Here is a 19775-nt window from a genome sequence, read left to right on the forward strand (position 1 = left end):
CATTCATAAATGATATGGTGATTCTTAAGTTACAGTCATAGCATTCAACTAATGCGTCGTAAAATCCAATGTATATACTTATTCGACACTTGAGATATTCCAATCAAGGCTTCAGGAGGGGCTTCCCGGTAGTCTTACGGCCCTCAAGGTCCTATTGACTGCGTGAGCAATAATCCGAGCAGGGGGTTCGATTCCACTTACGTTGTGAACCTGAGCAATATCCTCAAGCGGGTAGACCTTGTGAATCTTAACCTTGAGCGCACCAGACTGGAGCATGCTGAAAAGCTTGTTGGTGTAGAACTCGAACTCCTCGCGGGTCTCGATGTAGCCGAAGAGGGTAGGGCGAGCAATCTTAACACACTTGGGCGAGAGTTTACTATTTGACACGAGTCAGCTTCATCATAAGACTGCAGGGAAACATTCGATACATACGGGAGAGCAATGGGAGGCACCGGACCACTGGCATTACCGAACCAGATAATAGTACCCTTGCGCTTAACAGCCTCCAAGCTGCCTTCCCAAGTATCCTTGCCAACAGAGTCGTAGACAACATCGACACCACGGCCGCCAGTAGCCTCCTTCACCAACTTGACCCAGCCCTTGCCCTCTTCGCTGCGGTAATCAATGACCACATCAGCGCCGAGGCTCTTAACAAGTGCACACTTTTCTGGACCACCGGCAGTACCAATGACCTTTGCGCCGATGTTTTTCAGGATCTGAGTCAAGAGGAATCCGGCACCGCCGGCAGCAGCATGCACAAGCACCCAATCGCCCTTCTGCACAGCATAAGTCTCCGTCGCAAAGGCGAGAGTAGTCAATCCGCTCAGGAACGAAGCCATGATGTCCTCATCGCTCACACCCTCGGGAATCTTGACAGTCTTCTCAGCCGGCGCAGCAGTGTACTCCGCATATCCACCGGTAGCCAGCCAAGCAACACGGTCACCGATCTCGAAGCCCGAGGTATTGGGGCCCAGCGCGACGACTGTACCGGCGCCCTCACGACCCAAGATCTCAGGCTTAGGCGAAGCGTATAGTCCAGTGCGGAAGTATGTGTCGATGTAGTTCACACCAGAGATATTGTTGCGAATGAGCAGCTGGCCTTCCTTGGGCGTTGGCACGGGGTAGGAGGTCTTGTATTGCAGAACCTCGGGCCCACCGGTCTGCTCGACCACGACGGCCTTCATGGTGGTGGGGACGGACATGTTGCGGATTGGTGAGAATGATACAGGGCGGGCGATAGAGATAGTAGAAGGACGAAATTGGCTACGCAGAGCTGCTAGACGGAGACTGCTGCGAAGTGCCAAAGACATTGTAGAAATAGTGGGGGAAGCTCCGGGGAGTTAGGTACACAGCATCAACAGCTTCAATTTGTCATCGCCATCCCCGCATCCTCCGAGCGCGGAATTCCGTCGCTTCTTTTACTTTGCTGCTTATAGGGACCGATGGATTTCCAATTGCTTTCGATCGATGTGATTCGATATCCTACCATTCAGACCTCAATTGCCTCCACCTTGCTGCACGGATGCTAAGCCGAATGTACTCGGATGCTCCGAGTGGAGTTGAACTGACGCAATTCCGACGGCTCAGACCCATCGGATGATCTCCGATGCGTTGTACTTCCGAGTCGCCGAGTCCCAGTTTATACTTCACGACATACTCAAACGGCGCTACCCCTTACAAAACTGCTTCTACTATGACTGAGACTCATGGATGCCATAAAAGTTGGCATCCTCCAGCCACTTCAGCCGCTCAGCGCATTCCCAAACAGGAGACTTGGGCCACAATGGCTTGTACCCCATAAATGTCTCGACTGACGCCCCTCCGTGCGTCTCAACAAGTCACGTCAAAGAATGGCAGCCACAAGAGGGGCGGAGCCGCTCTCCCGTTGAACCCCGGTCGATTTCTGGGTATCATGTACCATGCAACGTATTCTCTGTTGGTCATGCGAGGCAGCCGGGGGTTGCTTGAGATCATGTTGGACCCCTTGGGCGACACGCCCATTGAACCTGAGGGGTTCTACTCGAATCCTGATCATTCAGCCTATTTTTCCCTTACACCTCGAGCAGGCAGCATCGTTTGAACGTTCTTTTTATAAAATAACAATCTAGAGACGATCAGGTTGGGCGATTGCAAAGCCAACCAGCGAGACACCACAAAGCATCATGCACCAGTCTTTGTGCCCAATAACAAAGATGGCTACGCCCGGATTGGCGTGGCGTGGTTGTCGACTGGTGCCCTTGAAGTATTCCCCCTGTTTCAATGACGACCCGGATGCTCTTCAGCCTGATACTATTCTTATTGATAGGTCGGTTTTGGCCCAATGGCCATAGCGGCCCTATCAGGGACGGGATGGTGCCCGATGTCATTGACCATATAATACCCCCGACCCGGGTAACGCGCACACACCACCCACCCATCTGTGTTGACACTGAAAATTTTTCTATTGTTTTTATTTTGGTCGCCGCGCGATCCTCTCAACTACACTACTACTTTTTACTATGAGCCAATCTGCCCGCAAAGCTTCTCATCGAGCCTTCATTGCAGCCGGATAGCTCTTCGACTCACTACCTACTCAACCCGTGCATGATCAGATCTGAAACAATGCCGTCTTCTCGGAGCAGCCGTCCTCGAAGCAGCGTGCTGGTGGCGTACCCTCCACCACCTTGCGTGGAGGAAGAACCCACCTCGCTTGCTCGAGAACTACACGGCCTCACCAAGCTTGGTGAAAAGCCTGGCTTCGAGGGAACTCGCGTGAGAGGTGCTGTTAACCAGTACCCGATCATCTTGAACACGAATTTCCCTGGTTCTTCTTCTTCTTCTTCTTTTTATTCTCCTCCACCCGATGCCTCCAGTGTGCCCGGGCTGGGGAACGTTTCTTCGGACGACAGCAGCGGACCGGTGACACCACCTCCCATGGCCCAGGAACCCACGATCCGCACAAGCTCCAGACCACAGTCGCGTGAACGCTCTCGAACTATGTCATCCTCTGCTTCTTCTGCCTCAAGCCGGTCTCAGGGCCAACCATCTCATATGCATTATCTTTCTAGCCGCGACGCGATTCCTCAACGCCACAGCCGTCCACCACCGAAGTCGCGGGATAGCATTTGCAAGAGTGAGGTGCCGGCACCATTGGCTTCGTCTAGCTCCAGCAACTCTCGAGGTCGACCATTGCCTGCACTTCCACGGCACTCTGATCCTGAGGTGAATGTCTCTCGCCAACCTCAGCCTCCGCCATATTCGCGAGACAGTCGTGCCATCAAGCATGAGGTTCCTGTCCATACCATCCCTTACGGATCACGAGGAGTGCGTCCTGAACGACCTCGTTCTCGGTCTCGTGGACCGGTTAACGAACGGGCCCATCCAAGCCAGTCCGCACCACCTATCAGCCAGTCCGCACCACCTATCAGCCAGTCCAACACTATACGATCTGGAAGCACTGGAGACCAAAGATCCTTGGTGCACGAGCACTCACGGCGTGAGTCGCCGCCGGGATATATGTCAGATTCAAATGCGGCACGCAACAGAGCATACTTTCACCACCCTCCGCCTGCGCCACCTGTGCCGGAGAAGATACCCATTGAGAAGCCTACTAGCCCGACGCTCGCCGAGCGAATCGAGGAAAAGCTTCGAAAACGTCAAAAGCGACGTGACTCAGGAGTTTCATCAGATACAGAGACTCGCTCGAGAGCTGCGACTGTAACAATCAAGCCTGGCGAATCAATCTTGAAGGCCTCGATGCCCGCTTCGACGCCCGTTCCGCCTTCTCGTGATCCTCAAGCCTCGGGCCGTCCTATGGCTGAGCGGGCTCCAGCTTCACGGCCCAGAGCCGCGACTGTGAGCTCGGCTCCGCTGCCTACCCTGTCTCGCTCGATGTCCAAGGCTGGCGAACGCCCAAAGTCTATTCTGGTGAACGGAACTCAATCTGGATCGAGCCAACTCCCGCGCACTCCAGGATCTGTCAAGTTTCAAGATCAACCAAAAGAGAAGCCGATAACCTCCCAAGTTCAAGTCCAAGTCCAAGCTCCAAGCCGACAAACTAGTCCACCACAGCGTCCTCCAAACCCTACGGGTCTATGCATCACCCCGTGCCCCCGTTCAGTTCCCACAGCAGGCCAAACAGGTTGGTACACCCTCAAGGGTCTCACCCACCTAGACATCTGCCCATCCTGCATGGGCCAAATCGCCCATTCTCGCTTCCGCGATTTCTTCATCCCAAGCCTCGCCAAACCCCCAACCCAGAAAACCCACTGCGCCTTCGCCAATCCATGGACCCGCCTTTCCTGGACTCAGATGATCAAAAAGAAACACGACAGCCTCGAAATGCTCTACCAAATGACGCGCCCTCCTCCGGGAACCCGCGCCTGTCCAGGCCGAGTCATCACCGACCAAACCTGGTACCGCATCGTCGACCCAGAAACCAACATCTACCTACCCCGGTTCCACGTCTGCGGCACCTGTGCCCGCAATGTTCGTGTCCTGATGCCTGCCCTTCGTGATACTTTCGAACATTGTCCAGAACCCCAAGAACGGGCCTGCGACTTCGTCACTACGAGCCCGCGTTTCGTGCAGTTCATCGATCTCCTCGATGATGCCTCTTCGCGCGCAGAAGCAGATCCATCGCGCCGACCCGATGTCCGCGATTTCTTAAACTATGCTCGCAGGAAGATTGTTCTCCGCGACTGTCGTCGCGATAGACCAACACTCGGCACTTGGCACTATATCCCGTCTCTACCGGAGCTGAGCGTCTGCGAAGACTGCTACGATGAGGTTGTCTGGCCACTTGCCAAGACTCACCGCCCTATCGCACGGATGTTTTGTACTTCTATGAGACTGTTACCGGGTGATGGACCCCGGAGCTGTCGTGAAGCGAGCTGCCAGCTGTATTCCGGGAGGATGAGGGCACGCTTCAGGGATGCGGTTGCAAAGGATGATTTCGCCGGGTTGCAGTCTGTTTCCTTGAGACGGTATGAGGCGGAGAGGAGATTTAAGGATCGGAGAGAGGAGTTGCTTGTTGCGGAGGGGAAGGGGTACGATTGTGATGAGGAGATGAGGAAGGCTGTGGAGGAGTGGAGGAGGTGGGAGTGATCGAAGCAAGTTCGTTTGAAAGATTTAAAGTGTATGGATATTTGGTGGTTGTATCTTTTTTGGGTTTATGTATACTTCGAAAAGAATTGGGCATTGAATTGGCGCGCATGGATGACATTGGCATTAGCATTAGTATAGCATTAGCATTCACTATGTACGATCTTAGCTTGGCCTTTTTTTCCTTCTCTTCTTCTCTGTAATCTTTTTAGCTGTACTTTCTAGTGTCTTGTGAAAAACGTTTCCAGGGTTGTAAGCAGTAGAAACTAGTCTACAATAGCTACAAACAATCCTATTACTTGTAACAGTCTCCCAAGTTCAGGGTAACAGCCTCCTGAACTTGGGAGACTGAAAGATCGATCGCCCCTACAGACGTCATTACTAGATTGGCCACATCTAGTACGGAACATACACCCATCCGCAAAGCTTGGTTGATTTAGGGCTAGAAGCTAAATTAAGACGAACGGTAGTTCACGATAAGATGAGGTCCGAATGAGGTCTCCCTATCCATGTTGTCTCGCCGTGACTTATGTCACCTATTACTGGCTAGGTTCTTTCTTAGATAAATTGGCTCTGATGTGAAAAGTTCTCCGAGCTGTAGACCTGCCCAGATGCCCTAATAGCGCTATGTTGAGTCTGGTGCCTAACCTCCATTACAATGACACTTGACTACCATTACAATGGATAGGTCGAGACTGTGATGACATCTTTCGCTAGTCCGCCACATGAACATCAAGATTACAACCAAACCAAGGGAAAATTGACAGTAAATCGAAATAAGAAGTCCTGATTATCAGTCCAGGTAACTCTAGTCAGCGAAGTTCTCCAAGACCAGAAAAAGGCCCGAGCAAGTCTACCTAAGTCTTTCAGGTTGAGGAGGGCTACGAGGATGTGAGGTTCAGGCCACTTGTTTGGATGATTCTATGTCCAGATGTTCTTCCAAGACACTCTGGCTGTAGTGCTCGTAACGAAGCAGTTGCAGAGGAAGTCCACTACCCATTACATACTTGATTTCTGAGGAACAAAATTGAAAGAAATATAATTTTATGCTCTAAGTCAGCTGCATATATACGCCATGAGCATGCAGCCCCTGAAACCAAACCATCGAATTCCAAACGCCATCGCAAACCCAAAGGCATGAACAATGCATATGTGAAACCGAAAATAGAACGACCTATCCAACAAGTCCGACAACTTCACCAGGCAAGCGCTTAGACCAGATGATCGCGCGTGGCGGGACGCGTCCACCAACTGGTGCGAGCACACGGATCTTGCCCTTGTCAGCGTCGACGTCGGCAACGTAAAGGAAGCCCATGATGCTAGCGTCGCGGACTTCGGAGGGGGATGCTGTTGTGGGAGCATTGGTAATTGCGAGAAGGGTATTGGCGAGGGTTGACGGGGCGGGCGGGAGAATTTTCTTCAAGGGGACGTTGCTCTGTGGTGTTTGGTTTGTGTCGCCCATGCTGGGGAGATATGTGCCGTTGTCTGGTTCGTGGGGCGTGTAGTCTTCTGAGCCACCGCCTGGGAGGAAAGAGTCGAGTTGAGATGGGTCGTACTCGTCTTCATCTTCGTCGTCTGCCGATACTACGGTATAACTGTAGATCGGGAGAGCGGCGAAATCGAGTTGCTGGGCATGAGGGGAGAGAGTAACGGCGGAAGATGAGGAGAGGGAAAGCGCTGATGTGCCGGTAGTCGCAATTGGGTTGCCGAAGAAGTAAGACCGGATTTGCGACTCTCGCGTTGCTTTGTGGAAAGCGACATCGCGATCAACACAGCCGCCTGACTTGGACAGCTTCACGACGGAAATGCGCTCGTCGAAGACGGCTGCCGTGGCGCTAGAGCTAGGCTGGTCATCATACTGCTTGACCATGGCGCTGTAGAGTCGCTCAGATCCAATGACCAGAATCGTAGTGATCGCAAACTCAGTCACGATGTGGTTGATCAGCTCAAGACTGCCTGGTTTGCCGCTACTCAGGATTCCCGGGGTATCGACGATGATTCCTGCCTCTCGTGCGTCTTCATCTTCAGCCATGCGGCCTGTTACTGAAAGTGCCAGTCGAGACACAATAGGCCTGTAAATTGCGCCTTCAGCGTCGAGCGGATTAGGCATTGGGTAGCTATAAACCAGCGGGAGTTTCACTGGCACAGGGCTGGGCCCGGACATAGGACTGCTGCCCCAACCTTCCTCAATGTCCAGCATAGTCCGGAAGGCAGCTGCAGTCAAGGTTCCGGGGACACTCAGCATACCCTCAGTCGGGTCTAGGTTGACCACCAGCGGTTGGCGGCCGACCTTTGTAGCATAGGCAGTCAAGATCTTGGCCAGGCTGGTTTTGCCGGCGTTCTCAGGGCCCAGCAACAAAACTCGGGGCCCATCCTTACCCACTGACTGGGCTTCTTCTCGCATAGTCTCCAGCGCAAAGTGAACGTTGGAATATTCCACCATGGGAGTCTCTTCGGCGGTGTATTCACTCTGGCAGCCGCCAGCTCCGTGTCCGGCCGTCGGGGTGACACCATCAGTCGTCGTCGCAACCGTCTCTCCGGCGCTGACTTCCAGCTCACAGCCGTGCCATGTGTAGATTGCGCCTTTCGTCCCGTGGAAGGTGTAAGTCTGCAACTGTGCGAGCTCCGTTCCGAAGAGCTCTGCTGTGCCGCTGAGAAGCTGCAAGTTCGCGTCAGTGCTGTCATTTAGAATATATCTGGAGTTTCTAAAAGCAAGTTCTGCCCTGAAGCACTACGCGATATGGCATACCTTCACTTTAACAAGATGCCCAAATGCGACTTCGAATCTCCACTCCGAGCCCGGGTTCAGGGCAATTTGCGACGGCGGCGCTACGGCGAGTTGCCTCTCCTCCGAGGGCTGTGTCAACTCTAACCCTGGGAGCGACATTGCATCACTCTTTTCAAAAATCCAGAGAAGAGCAGAGAGAGGAGGTGGGAGGAAATAGGTCAAAGATGGATAATGCGCCGAGATGGATAGCTCCGGGCTGTTTTACATGTTTGCACTCCCGCCCGCAGTTGCAATCAACAGCCGTCAATTGAAGGATGCGTACGCGTTGAATGCGTGCACAAGCTTGATTATAAATTTGTTATGCATAGTATTAGATCAATGATTCTGGATATATCTACAGTTGAAAAGTATGGTCTTTGAAATGTTTAGTCATCGCTAGGCTAAAGCGTTCTTCACTACAGCGCAGGGCAGTCAGAAGACAAAACAGCGAGACAAAACAGCGAAATCGAGTGTTTGGTATCCAGGAGAGGGGGAATAAATCAATGGAAGGATGGATTTGGAGCGTGTCTCTTTTGTCATTCGGGGATTAGAGCGGACATGAAAATGTCTTTCTCGGTGGAAGGGAAGATATTAAAGGAAATGGTGTCAAAAGGAAGTACAGTGCACACTCGAGGAGGGCCGGGAAGAATATATTTATCATCAAGACAACGGAGACGGAAAATCGGGGATAAAGGGTATTGGGATTGCTCTGTCTGTGGCAGACAAGTGCAAATGAATGGAAGACTGTCGGAGTCAGACAGTCGTCCAGCAAGTCCAATGACGAGGCGGTGTTAGGGGATTTGAGACGGGATGAGAGCGGCCTGAATAATGATCATCCAGGCTAGGCTGAAGCTTGGTCTAGAAGAAGTAGGGGATGGAGGCACTAGGCCGGGTTAGCAAGCAAGAAACCAAATATGGACAAAAACCACTTACGCAAGAGCAAAGGCAGCGGAAACACCGAAAAGAGCGCGGTTGCGGACACGCTCACGCTTGAGCTTGTCCTCCAAAACCTTGGCCTTCTTCACCCGCTGGGCAGACTCGGCCGCAGTCTCCTCATCATCCTCCTCGGGCTTGCGCTTCTTCGTCATCTTGGCAGATGATGACCCCTCAGACTGGCCCTTGGTGGCGGATGCCACCATTTCCTTGGCCTCAGCGAGCATATCCTTGACGGAGGGCGAGGGTATGTCCGCTAGGCTAACGGGCATATCGTCCGAAATGGTCGTCAGGGAAGTCTTGCCCTTTGGTGTGGCCTCGGTGGTCTCGTTAACCTCGACCTCGGTTTCCTTCTCCTTCGCAGCAGCCTTCTTCTTCTTCTCGGCCTTCTTCTCTTCCTTCTTAGCCTCCTTTTCTTCCTTCTTGGCCTCCGTCTCCTTCTCTTCTTCTTCCTTCTCCTCCTCGGCCTCGGCAGCCCTCTTGGATTTGCGACCCTTCTTCTTCGGTGACTCGGTGGTCTTCACTTCGATTTCCTCCATTTCGAATACAGGCAGCTCATCTGACTCCATGGTGGCTGTCATTGACAACGCCTCCTGGAGACTGTTGTTGGCAGCTGCTGTTGAAGGAGTGCTAGGAGCATCCTTCGCAGAACCGGCCTTGCGGGACTTCCGAGGTGAGGTAGTCTTTTTGCTAGGCGACACGGAGCGGCGGCTTCGGCGCTGGGCTAGGGCTCGATCATCCTCGGGCAGGTCGAACCTGGGCGGCGGGGTGATCTGCTTCTTCGAGGTCGACGGACTCTGCACAATTTCCGTGGGGTCCAACAACGCGCGCACCCAGTCGTACATCTTGTATTCTTCGGCAAGTTCGAGAGCTGGTGATAATTGTTAATAATTTTATACAAAACAGCGAGGCTGATAGACGTACCGAAAGGCGGGGAAATCCAGACGTTGCCAGCGACTTCCTCCTGGCTCGTGTACTCTCGGGACTTCAGATACTCTCTCTCAATCTTCTCCTCGTCGGTCTTGGCCCAGGGAAACGCGATCTTGAACATGCCAGTTGCGCTGACGAAGCCGTCTTTGCTCCTCCGCTGTTTCGCAAATTAATGGCTGTTTATCACATATTATTTCTTCCAATAGAATCGCTTACCATCAAGAAATAGGTCTCTGGGTGCTGGGCGGGAGAGTGCGAGGGGAAGATCTCGGAGCCCTTCAAGTCCTTGGGCAGAGGAGCACGGAGGTGGGCATACTCAAAGACACCCAGGTTCTCGGGCTTGGTAGCGTTCGATGAGCCGATCAAGCCGGGCTTCACAGAAAGGTTGGTTTTACCAAGACGGCGGCGCGAAAGAAGCTCCTCATCTATGATGGTGGAAGGCGATGAGTTAGCGAGGGGCGCGGATAAAATGCCAGTTGATAAGTACGATAGGCCGGTCGGCCGGTCGCATGCGCGGTCGCGCGACCACGCGATTCGAGGTGAGACTTACAGGCCGGAGAGGCGTCGCTGAGGATCAGCGGGTTGGTCTTCTTGGGGAGAGTTCGCGACATGGCGGGCGAGTTGCGAGGCGACAAGGTGAGCACGGTCAGATGTGAAGAGAAAGTTGCGCCAACGGCAGCCACGTAGCAGGCGCGTCGCAGATAGACGATCGACGATCGAAACCGGTTATCAGCACCGAATTTGAATACAGACGCGGGGAGGGGCGAAAGAACGCGCCAAAAATTCGACAATCAGAACAATGAAGTAGTTCACCTAAAAGACGATAAAAAGAGAAGATAATCAGGGGAGACGCCCGTCGCGACGGAATGGGGATTCGCTCTATACGGGCCTTGCCTCTTTCCGGAATGGTCCGGTTTGGGTCCCGTACGAGACTCGAAATTACTGGTTTTCATTCGACAATGTCAAAATTACCATGTTACATGGATACACTCCGTTGGGGCGTTGGCCCCGTGACATGTGCATTCCTGAGGCATTCAAAATCTGTTTACTTCCAAAAACTTGAGTTTACTTGAGGTACTAGTTACTCTAGTTACTCGGGTATTCATTTCTTGCTGCGGCGAGCACTCTTTTACAGCTACGATCCCCTCTCTGGTGGAGACATGTCTTATGCACTCCAATGACAAGCCTCATGGGCTCCCACAACCAGGCTGCCTCGGGGCCTAGATCATCCCTGCTACGTGTACTGGGTACCGCCACGAGCACCATCCCGGGTCAACATATGTAGATGGCCTTCACTACCTTCCCATCGCCAATCATCGTAGCAGGTACTGGCAGTGTAAAGATAAGCTCACCTAATCCCGAAATAGATATGCACCGGGTCTGTATGCGTCAACGGCTATTTACCTTTCCAAGATCCGAATAGCCTCGCCCCTCTTCCTCCACCGCCTTTCTGTAACCCCACCACGACTCAGGAGACAAGTGATATCTTTCTCTCTTTCCCTCCTGTCTCCCCTCTTTCACTTGTGTTCATTTAGGAATTACCCCTTTTCCCCCAATTGACAATTTCCCTTCTTACCCAGACTCACTACCCCACCACGTCAACAATCAACAATGGCTGATCACGACGACGATCTCGCCGTCTCCAAGACCGAGGGCTTCAAGGTCGGAGAGAAGAAGACTCTCCAGGAGTACCAGGAACTCGGTAATTTTCCTCCCCATACGTGCTCAATTACAATACCCCGACCCCTTATACTAACCCTGCCCCTCCCCCGCAGACAAGGACGATGAGGCCATGATCCGCTGGAAGGCTTCGCTGGGTCTCAACCCTGGCAATCCCATTGGCAAGGCCGGTGACCCCAACTGTGTCATCAAGTCCCTCGCCTTGGTCACTCCTGGCCGTGAGAACGTCGTGATCGACCTCTCCAACCCTGAGTCTCTCGCGACTCTGAAGGATAAGCCCTTCACCATCAAGGAGGGTGCCAAGTTCCACATTAAGGCCGTCTTCCAGGTCAACAACGAGGTCCTGAGCGGTCTCAAGTACGTCCAAGTCGTCAAGCGCAGGGGTATTCGTGTGAGCAAGGACCAGGAGATGCTGGGCAGTTTCGCCCCCAGCACGACCGACAAGCCCACGTATGAGAAGGACTGTAAGTAACCGGCAATCTCTACACAAATCGACCGCATTGACTAATTCTTTCGCTCCAGTCGCCGAAGAGGAGGCTCCTTCCGGCATGATCGCCCGTGGTCACTACAACGCCGTGTCCGTCTTCGTCGATGACGATAACCACACTCATCTCCAGTTCGACTGGTCCTTCGACATCGCCAAGGACTGGTAATCGGTTCGAAGCTCTTGGACTGATACTGCGTTGAATTCTTGAGCGGCTCCATTGTTTCCAAGCGTGACGAATTTCCTTTGACTCCAAAAGCCTGGTAGAGATGGACCCGGCTCGGGCCCGTTTACTTTGCATGGATTGAAGCCCCCAATTCTTGGGCATTGTTTTTGTCTTTTCCTTCTCCCCCTCTCCTCCGTGCAGATGTTTCATATTTCATTTCAAATGCAAAGTAGTCAGCCTTGCGAGATTAAATCTGTCAATGTGCAGTCATATTTTCTTTCTCCCTTCCCGAACTCCTATCCTGTACGGTGTATGGCATAAAAAACAAGCTAAAAACAAGTAAAAATCCCGGGGTATCACAAGAAATAGTCAATCACTGGCTGCGAGTCCCGACTTTGCTGTGCCTGCTGCTCATTGCGGTGCACATCATTTTCAGGGGCCGCGTCAAAGATGTTGAAGAAGCGCTCCATTTTATCGCCCACCTCCAGCACACTGGCGAGGTTCCCACAGCGGTAACAATAGTTGGGCGCACTCCAAACCGTGCTCAGCCGGTCATCGAAAAGAACCTGATAACCTTCATTGCAGAGCTGGTGGGCCCGTAGAATGTGGGACATATTGTTCACCTCAAGGAACTTCCGAACCACCTGTGCACCAAAGGTATATCCAGCACCCCGAGGAGAGAGAGAGAATTCGTCTCGATCTGGGTCCGGATCAGACCAAACCAAATCGGCCATTGGTCCTTCATGTGGAATTTCGCGGAAGCGGTCAATGATCTTGATCTGATCGATAGAGTGGATAGAGGGAGAAAGACCTCCATGCACACAGAAGATCTCATCATTAATGACAACACTTAGCGTCAAGTAATCGAACATATCTGTGAAGTAATGCCACACATTGGCATTTCCATATTTGCGCGCACACTCGGTATAGAATCCGTAGGATTGGGTAACACCGCGGGACTCATGGTTGCCACGAATAAGGTGCACTCGGTGTGGGTAGCGCAATTTGAGACAAACGAGCAGTGAAATCGTTTCAACACTGAATAGTCCACGGTCGACATAATCACCTATACCCCCGGGGTTAGCAACGCCTCGCACACAAGCAGGGAAATAACCCCAACCTGCCCCTCACGGACAAGCAGAGGGCACTAACCGAGGAAAAGATAGTTGGTATTGGGACAAAAGCCACCAATGCGGAAAATCTCCAGTAAATCGAAGAACTGGCCATGAATATCCCCAACCACGGTTACTGGCGCCTTGATATGAACGACATTGCTCTCTTTCATGAGCAGCTCCTTAGTCTTAGCACAGATAGCCTCAATCACTGGCTCGGCGAGGAGCTCCTTGCGATAGAGTCTCTCGATGCACTCATCCAGGTCGATACTGGCTGTTGCGACGTCAGCATTGCTTACCGAAGCTCGGAGGGGCCGGGGCTGGAGTAACGGCTGGCAGCGCACAACATACTGGGAAGGCCAGGCATGGCGACGAAATGTGGTAGAACTCGCCCAATAAATGCAATGACCTCCTGGTGAGATATCCGAGGGTATAGGCGAAGGATGGTGACCGGGGAATAGTAGCAGATGCGAGATGGAGGCCGACGGTGCTCTGCGAGGCTAGAGAGGGAGGCCAGGTAGAGATGACGGGGACGATAGTGATCAACGAGAGATGAGAGTAGAGGCTTGGTGCACAGTGGGCATCATGATCACGAAGACATTTACCACTCCGATAAATTTTATGTATCGTCTCAAGCAGAGAGATCCAAAGCCTGCCAGGAACCTCCCCGAGCTGGACTCCCTCCGGGTAAGTTCTGCATGTTTACACCGTATTACACACGTGATTTGATTCCTGATCGGGAAGTATAGACTGCACGAGTTTAGTCGATGTATGGAAATTTAGTCTGTAGGTCTAGGAATTGATGAAGACCCATTAGTCTTGGGAATTTTGATCTAATTTCTACACTTCTTAAGTCTTGCATAAACTTGGAATGCCCAAGAAGATCAATATTTGATTTCAAGCTAATCAGAGATATATTTTCATGATTCAGCTGAGTCTAGCCCACGATTGACATGAGAAACATGTCATTACATCGGCCACGAGATATTATTATTGCTACTTCATTGTCGCGCTGGATCTAGGCGGCCCATACTTGAACTAAGAACAATGTGTTAAGACAATACGCTATCAATTTGGCCAGCCTGCATAGGTGTAGTAAGGTATTCTGTTCAGCCACACGATTAAGATAAAACTATTCCAAACCAAGAGGTGTTATTCCAAATCTCTAGTTGATATAGAATCAAGTCTATGAATCCTCCCAAGCTATCCGCTATACAAGTTTCAAGGCTTCGGAAGAGCCTAGCCAAGCAACTGCTGAGCCTCCTTGGGTCCAACATCGCTCTCAGAATCAGTCCCAGCTTCCTCGTCGTCATCCTCATCCTCATCCTCGTCGTCCTCCTCACCAGACTCTTCCTCTTCAGAGTCAGTCTCATACTCGTCGGAATCAGTCTCACCCTCCGACTCCGTTTCAGACTCCGTCTCCTCTTCCTCATCAAGCCACTGATTAAGGGATTTCTTATTAGCTGGCCCTGCATCCGGTGCACCGTTATGCCGACGCGGTGGGGCGGTAGTCTGGTGCTCGCGAAGCGCTCGGTCTAAGCGCTCGCCGGCAGTCATTGAAGTCTGGAGGGAAGTCGATTCAGGCTTGACGTCTTCAGTGCGCAGACTTGGGCTGGGCTCGTGGCCCAGCTCGACCCAGTCAGGTATATTGACATAGCCGCGGAGGCCGTGGTAGCCGGCTTCGGGGCCAATGACGAGGGTTGATGTTCCGATGAGAAGATCTTTGCGTGTTTCAGAGGGACTCGGGGCGTGAGGGACTGGTTTGGGTGCTAGGAGTAGCAAGTTGGCGAGTTGAGTGGATGCGGGACTAGCAAGTAGGGCTTTGTAGAGCCGGGCGCGATCGCGGAGATCGTATGAGCTATCATAACGTGCGAGAAGAAGTATGTAACGCCAAAGGAGGGTGATTCGATCTTCATCTTCCTCTTCTTTTGCCTGGAATTCCCCGTTGTCGTTGTTTTCGTCTTCTGGAGCTTGGCTGGCTTCTTTTTGCTCGTCGGCCCGGTCTTCGGTCCATTCGTTGCGGATTTCCTGTGCAAGGGCGGCCGCACGTCCGGGTGATGTTGAAGCTTCTTCCTTCGACTGTTCCGGTGACTTTTGTAGTAGATGATGAAGGTAGACCTTAGCACCAAGTAGGACAACTTGTTGCTTAACAACCTCAGTTTCATCGGCAAAGCTCTGGATGAGTATGCGGAGCACATCAGGTGCAATATTATTTCCTGGGTCCACGCCCGCAAATTCCCCCACTAACCAGATGATGGTAGCTCTTGCGTCGGGATTCGTTGTCGTGCCAAGGTGTGTAACGAGTTGAATCACAGTTTGCTTATGCGAAGACGGATCCTGCTGGATTAAATGGCGGATAACGGTCAAGGATTCAGATACAAGATTGCCGTCCAGACTGGAAATTTGATCAAGCAGAATCCGCAAGCACATATCGGCAGTACTGCTGTCTCCCTGTGCGCAGCGCCCAATGGCCCGCACACTCTCTCGGACCTGTTCAGGATCGGCGCCCTTGGAAAAATGCTCCAGCTCGCTAATGATCACACCCTTCCAATGTTTTCCACAATGGGGGAAGACAATCGTCAATACCTCCAGCTTCAAACGCCAGATATGCGATGGGTCGTTGGCGTGAATCAGGAAGCGAGCAACATATTTCGTGAATGGTTTTGGGTCTCTCAAGGCTACCACAACAATATTGTAGAGAGCGATGAGCTGCATATCTTGAGGGCTTCGGAGCAAAGCCACTAGAGGGCCTACAGCAGAAGCGAGGTACTCTGAGGGTGCCAAATAAAGGAAACAGCGAACAACGCTGACAATGACGGCCGAATTGCGGTTCTGCAATAACAATTTACATGCTCGGAGCAAGAGTTCAAGATCTGGATCCAGCACGGAAACTTCGTGTTCTTCACCATCATCCTGAGAATCCTGTTCCTGCTTCTCATCATCGTAGAATGGCTTTGACACCGCCTGCTTGACCTTTTGGGTCCGGCGAGGGAAGCATCGGCGAGCATAGAACGTGAGAAGTCGTAATGTCGAAAGCTGACTCCATTCATCCATATCCACTAGCTTCTTGACCAAGCTGCGGTAGTGCTTGTGAACAAGGTCAATCTCCTCAGGGCAAACTTCCAAGAAAGCAGCAACAGCCGGACCAACAACGAAGTATTGCGAGTCACCGAGAAGGGTTGAGATATACCCGGTCAACTGCGGCAAAGTGTTCGGGTCTAGACGATAGCACTTAGGAATAGCCAAAGCCGCGGCTTTCCGCACATGAGGGCTCATATCACCGCATCCACGCTTAATGGCTAGTGACACGATTTGGCTGATAACCGGCACGCGAATACCAGACATGGTCCGCAACGCCATTGTCCGAACTTGAGGGTTCGAATCCGTGAGAGACTTTTGGATCGCATTGATAGATAGCAAGGCCAGATCTGGTTCGGCCTCGGCATGGTGAACTAGGTAGATGTAGACCAGTTTCTTGACTTCGAGGTTGGCGCTGGCCGCGTTCTTGACGACGGCCGAGAAGAAGGTCATGGAGGGCTCAGAGCGGTACATCAACTGTGATAATCGTGGAAAGAGTCGTGTTAGCCATTGTGTACCTTCTCGTTGTCTTGTATTAGGGTATCATCCTACCGAGATGACCCGCCGCATTCCATCCAGAACCTCCCGTTCATGACGACTGTCCAGCAGCTTCTTGATGCTAGCGACACTGTAAGACTGCGAAGAATAGTCGGTATTGGAGCTTCGGGTGCTCGCAGCGGACTGGGCGGCCTCCAGGGTGAGCTCTCGAGCTATGCGCACAGTGACCACCGATCAGCTCCAAGTCTCCGAGGGGCGCGTGTGCGCGACGCAAATTGACATACCTGTTTCCAGCATAGAGGATATCCGAGATATTGTCTCCATTGTGATTCCAGCCTCCGCGGGGCCCAGTCCAGATAGCGTGAGAATTGACTGGGAGTGATGAAGATAGGTGGGGGAGGCAAGGCGGAGGAGCATGATCTCCGCGGCGTTAAAGGGACTTCGCTGATCTCTACCACAACCACTCTCCAAGTCTAAGGTGACAACTCAACGCCATGGGTTTAAGCCAAACACAGATGTTCATGGAAAAATGACTCATCGTGGATCGAATACTCTACAGCTCCAAAACAGCAGAAACGTCACATCATGGGCCAAACGCGAACCGTCGCTTCCTACAGTCTAGTAACGGATCTTTTGCAACAATTGCTTGATATCGGTGCAGACTCCCAACTCATCATCTGTTGCACCAGAACAGAATTTCTGGTGCAACTAGCAGCAGCCATTCGCTCACAACGCGCCGATCCGAGTACTACGTCTCGCCATGACCTGCTCATCCCAACTATTGGGTTGCTTGCCAACTCAAGCCGGATTCAACTGACCTTCTGCTCAACTCTGGAGAGTCTCCGAGCCTACCTTGCAGCTCTCGGAGCGAATGTGAAAGAACAGCCAGAGAGACAGACTCGACTGGTCATCCTAGACACGGTGGCTCTACATAGGCCTACTACGGAGTTCTCGGCGCAGGGACTGTCGAGAACTTTTGCAGCAGCAGTAGAAACAAGTTTCCGCGCAGGGATGGACCTGATGCTCTGCGAAGTTACCAACTCCGTAACCCCCTCGAGTGACGACTGGGGCGACAGACTATGGGATGCACGAGTTCCCTTACTAAACGGCTCTGTCCGAATACGCGGCGAAGACGGCAATTGGGGCGGACGAGGCGTGTCCGTCAAACAAATCGCCCAGCGCTGGTTCGACTTTGATGAAGGGATGCCTTCGTGAAAGGATATAATGTGAATTGAAAATGGGAGAAAAGCAGCCAAATACTTGCAACATGAGAAAACTCCTTGAAATGAATCTGTACCCGGGTATCCTTGACTTGACCTCTGAACTCCTAATCCGTAAAGCCACAAGACCGACTTCTCACAGGGACTTGTCCACCTCCGTGATGTATAGTTTGATGTGGGCTTCCAGCTTGAGATACTGGTCATGTGCTGATTGAATCTCACTCTCAATGTTTTCTTTGAGATCAACCATCTATGCGTAAGTTAGCAGAACGATCTTGTAGCTGTGATTGGAAGAACGTACCTTTTTCTCCGTCTGCTCAATGCGGATCCGCCGGCGCTCCATGTCGCGCTGTTTCTCCGCTCGTTCCTCGCGAAGCTGCTTCTGGACATTACGGAGCTCTTCCATTCGGGCTTGAGCAACCTCGGCTTTCTCCTGCGCGCCTTTGCGAAGACCCTCGATTCTCTCATTCCAACGGGCAAGTTGCCGCTGCAAGAGCTTCTCAGTCTGTTCCACTTCCCGGACGCTGTTGCCTCTATCCGAAATAGCCTCCTTGTTACGAGCTGCACGAGATTCCTCCTCCTCTTCTTTTTGGAGTTCGGATGAAATGTCATCAAGTAGCTTCACGCAAGCTTGCACATCGTTGGAAACAACGGTGAACGTGTCTGAGGATGTCTGCAGCGCTCGTGCGCGCTTCTCCATAGCATCAATTTGAGCTTTTTCGCGCATTAGGTTCTCCGCTAACTCCGTCAAGGACGACTGCAGTGTGGCGGGGGATTCGAGAACGTAGGGCCGCAGCTTCTCCGCCTCTTGCCGGCTGCGAACTGTCCTCTCCATCTTCTCCTCTAGTTGCTGCTGTCGCCGTTGCCTGTCGCTCTTTACCCGATCAAGTGTCTCTGCCACCCGGGACTGCTCTCGGCCCAGCTCAATCAGGCGTGCCTTAAGCTCGTCGTTCCTCGCGACCTTCTCACGCACTTGGACTTCATTGGTTTGTTGGTTCTGTCGCATCTCCGCTAGGCGTTGTTCCATCTCTTGGTTCTCGGCAAATAGTTCATCAATGCGCGATTTCGTCTTTTCTGTCTTGTTGAAGTGTTCGTCGATGATTGGGGTTTGCGACTCTCGGAAGCGCACGAAGTTGATGAGGTAGGAGAAGATCTTAACTAGTCGGTCGTGGGTCGGTTTCGTCAGGTCTGTGAAGGTAAAGTCATTCACGCCGCACTGTATTCCAGACATAGAAGATCAGTCTCGATGTTTTCATTTCAGTCTGTTATTATGGTGGCAGTGTACCTCCGTCAATAATCTCCGCAGGCTTATGAAAAAACCCATGAGGTTCCGTGTGTCATTGGGGACGATGTCGGGGTAGTCGCCACAGGCATCTTCAGCAGCTGCATGCATAGCTGGCTCGACAGTCTCCCGCGTAGTGTTCATGAGAAGCTCAGCAAACCATTCAAAGACCATTTGGATCTGCTGGGCATTCGGTTTCGCCAGGTCGGCCGCGGTGAACGGGATACCGATGTCGTTGATACATCCTGCAATTTCTCTATCGGGCTGTGGCAATGTAAGCAGTTGTCTCCACGGTATAAAGACTGAGCTCGTCTGCATCGCCGAGGGCAGGACTGACCAGGCGCATCAATGCGTCATTATCGTCTTCCTTCTTGCGACCTCGATTGTGTTGCTGCTGGGAGCCAGCCATACTCATGCGATGGTTATACGCCATCGCGTCGCGCAGGCAGAATGGTCGCAATCAGATTTGGGACCAGTAGATCGAGCAGTCGGCAGCGTGGGGAGTCGAAGAGGCGAGTGGTGTTGTGGTTTGCGACGATTGTT

At 52.3% G+C, this 19775-nt stretch overlaps 9 protein-coding genes across 9 annotated transcripts; 3 read left to right on the forward strand and 6 right to left on the reverse strand.

Moving 5' to 3' along the window:
- Positions 1-103: 103 nt before the first annotated feature.
- Positions 104-1310, reverse strand: N7443_000431 (quinone oxidoreductase family protein; the record flags this gene model as incomplete). The annotated part of the gene is made up of 3 exons (XM_056880487.1): positions 104-151; positions 202-376; positions 433-1310. 3 exons carry the CDS (start codon positions 1308-1310, stop codon positions 104-106), a joined length of 1101 nt encoding a protein of 366 aa, XP_056745725.1.
- Positions 1311-2601: 1291 nt separating this feature from the next.
- On the forward strand, positions 2602-5085 carry N7443_000432 (uncharacterized protein; the record flags this gene model as incomplete). The annotated part of the gene is made up of 1 exon (XM_056880488.1): positions 2602-5085. One exon carries the CDS (start codon positions 2602-2604, stop codon positions 5083-5085), a length of 2484 nt encoding a protein of 827 aa, XP_056745726.1.
- Positions 5086-6256: 1171 nt separating this feature from the next.
- N7443_000433 (cleavage polyadenylation factor subunit CLP1) lies at positions 6257-7969 on the reverse strand (the record flags this gene model as incomplete). The annotated part of the gene is made up of 2 exons (XM_056880489.1): positions 6257-7741; positions 7832-7969. The coding sequence occupies 2 exons, from the start codon at positions 7967-7969 to the stop codon at positions 6257-6259; spliced, it is 1623 nt and encodes a 540-aa protein (XP_056745727.1).
- A 738-nt stretch (positions 7970-8707) lies between these two features.
- Positions 8708-10323, reverse strand: N7443_000434 (KilA-N domain-containing protein; the record flags this gene model as incomplete). Its single annotated transcript, XM_056880490.1, has 5 exons — positions 8708-8732; positions 8783-9653; positions 9707-9869; positions 9929-10137; positions 10263-10323. The coding sequence occupies 5 exons, from the start codon at positions 10321-10323 to the stop codon at positions 8708-8710; spliced, it is 1329 nt and encodes a 442-aa protein (XP_056745728.1).
- Positions 10324-11323: 1000 nt separating this feature from the next.
- Positions 11324-12045, forward strand: N7443_000435 (rho GDP-dissociation inhibitor; the record flags this gene model as incomplete). The annotated part of the gene is made up of 3 exons (XM_056880491.1): positions 11324-11414; positions 11488-11856; positions 11915-12045. The coding sequence occupies 3 exons, from the start codon at positions 11324-11326 to the stop codon at positions 12043-12045; spliced, it is 591 nt and encodes a 196-aa protein (XP_056745729.1).
- A 353-nt stretch (positions 12046-12398) lies between these two features.
- N7443_000436 (serine/threonine-protein phosphatase) lies at positions 12399-13521 on the reverse strand (the record flags this gene model as incomplete). The annotated part of the gene is made up of 3 exons (XM_056880492.1): positions 12399-13108; positions 13195-13428; positions 13506-13521. The coding sequence occupies 3 exons, from the start codon at positions 13519-13521 to the stop codon at positions 12399-12401; spliced, it is 960 nt and encodes a 319-aa protein (XP_056745730.1).
- An 872-nt stretch (positions 13522-14393) lies between these two features.
- Positions 14394-17147, reverse strand: N7443_000437 (AP-3 complex subunit beta; the record flags this gene model as incomplete). Its single annotated transcript, XM_056880493.1, has 3 exons — positions 14394-16709; positions 16785-16942; positions 17015-17147. 3 exons carry the CDS (start codon positions 17145-17147, stop codon positions 14394-14396), a joined length of 2607 nt encoding a protein of 868 aa, XP_056745731.1.
- Positions 17148-17315: 168 nt separating this feature from the next.
- Positions 17316-17945, forward strand: N7443_000438 (uncharacterized protein; the record flags this gene model as incomplete). Its single annotated transcript, XM_056880494.1, has 1 exon — positions 17316-17945. One exon carries the CDS (start codon positions 17316-17318, stop codon positions 17943-17945), a length of 630 nt encoding a protein of 209 aa, XP_056745732.1.
- Positions 17946-18086: 141 nt separating this feature from the next.
- On the reverse strand, positions 18087-19665 carry nuf2 (kinetochore-associated Ndc80 complex subunit NUF2; the record flags this gene model as incomplete). Its single annotated transcript, XM_056880495.1, has 4 exons — positions 18087-18200; positions 18252-19166; positions 19236-19496; positions 19570-19665. 4 exons carry the CDS (start codon positions 19663-19665, stop codon positions 18087-18089), a joined length of 1386 nt encoding a protein of 461 aa, XP_056745733.1.
- Between the last annotated feature and the right edge of the window lie 110 nt (positions 19666-19775).

Source organism: Penicillium atrosanguineum (genome assembly GCF_028827265.1).
Source record: "Penicillium atrosanguineum strain IBT 20685 chromosome Unknown utg000001l_segment0_segment0, whole genome shotgun sequence".
NCBI lineage: Eukaryota > Fungi > Ascomycota > Eurotiomycetes > Eurotiales > Aspergillaceae > Penicillium > Penicillium atrosanguineum.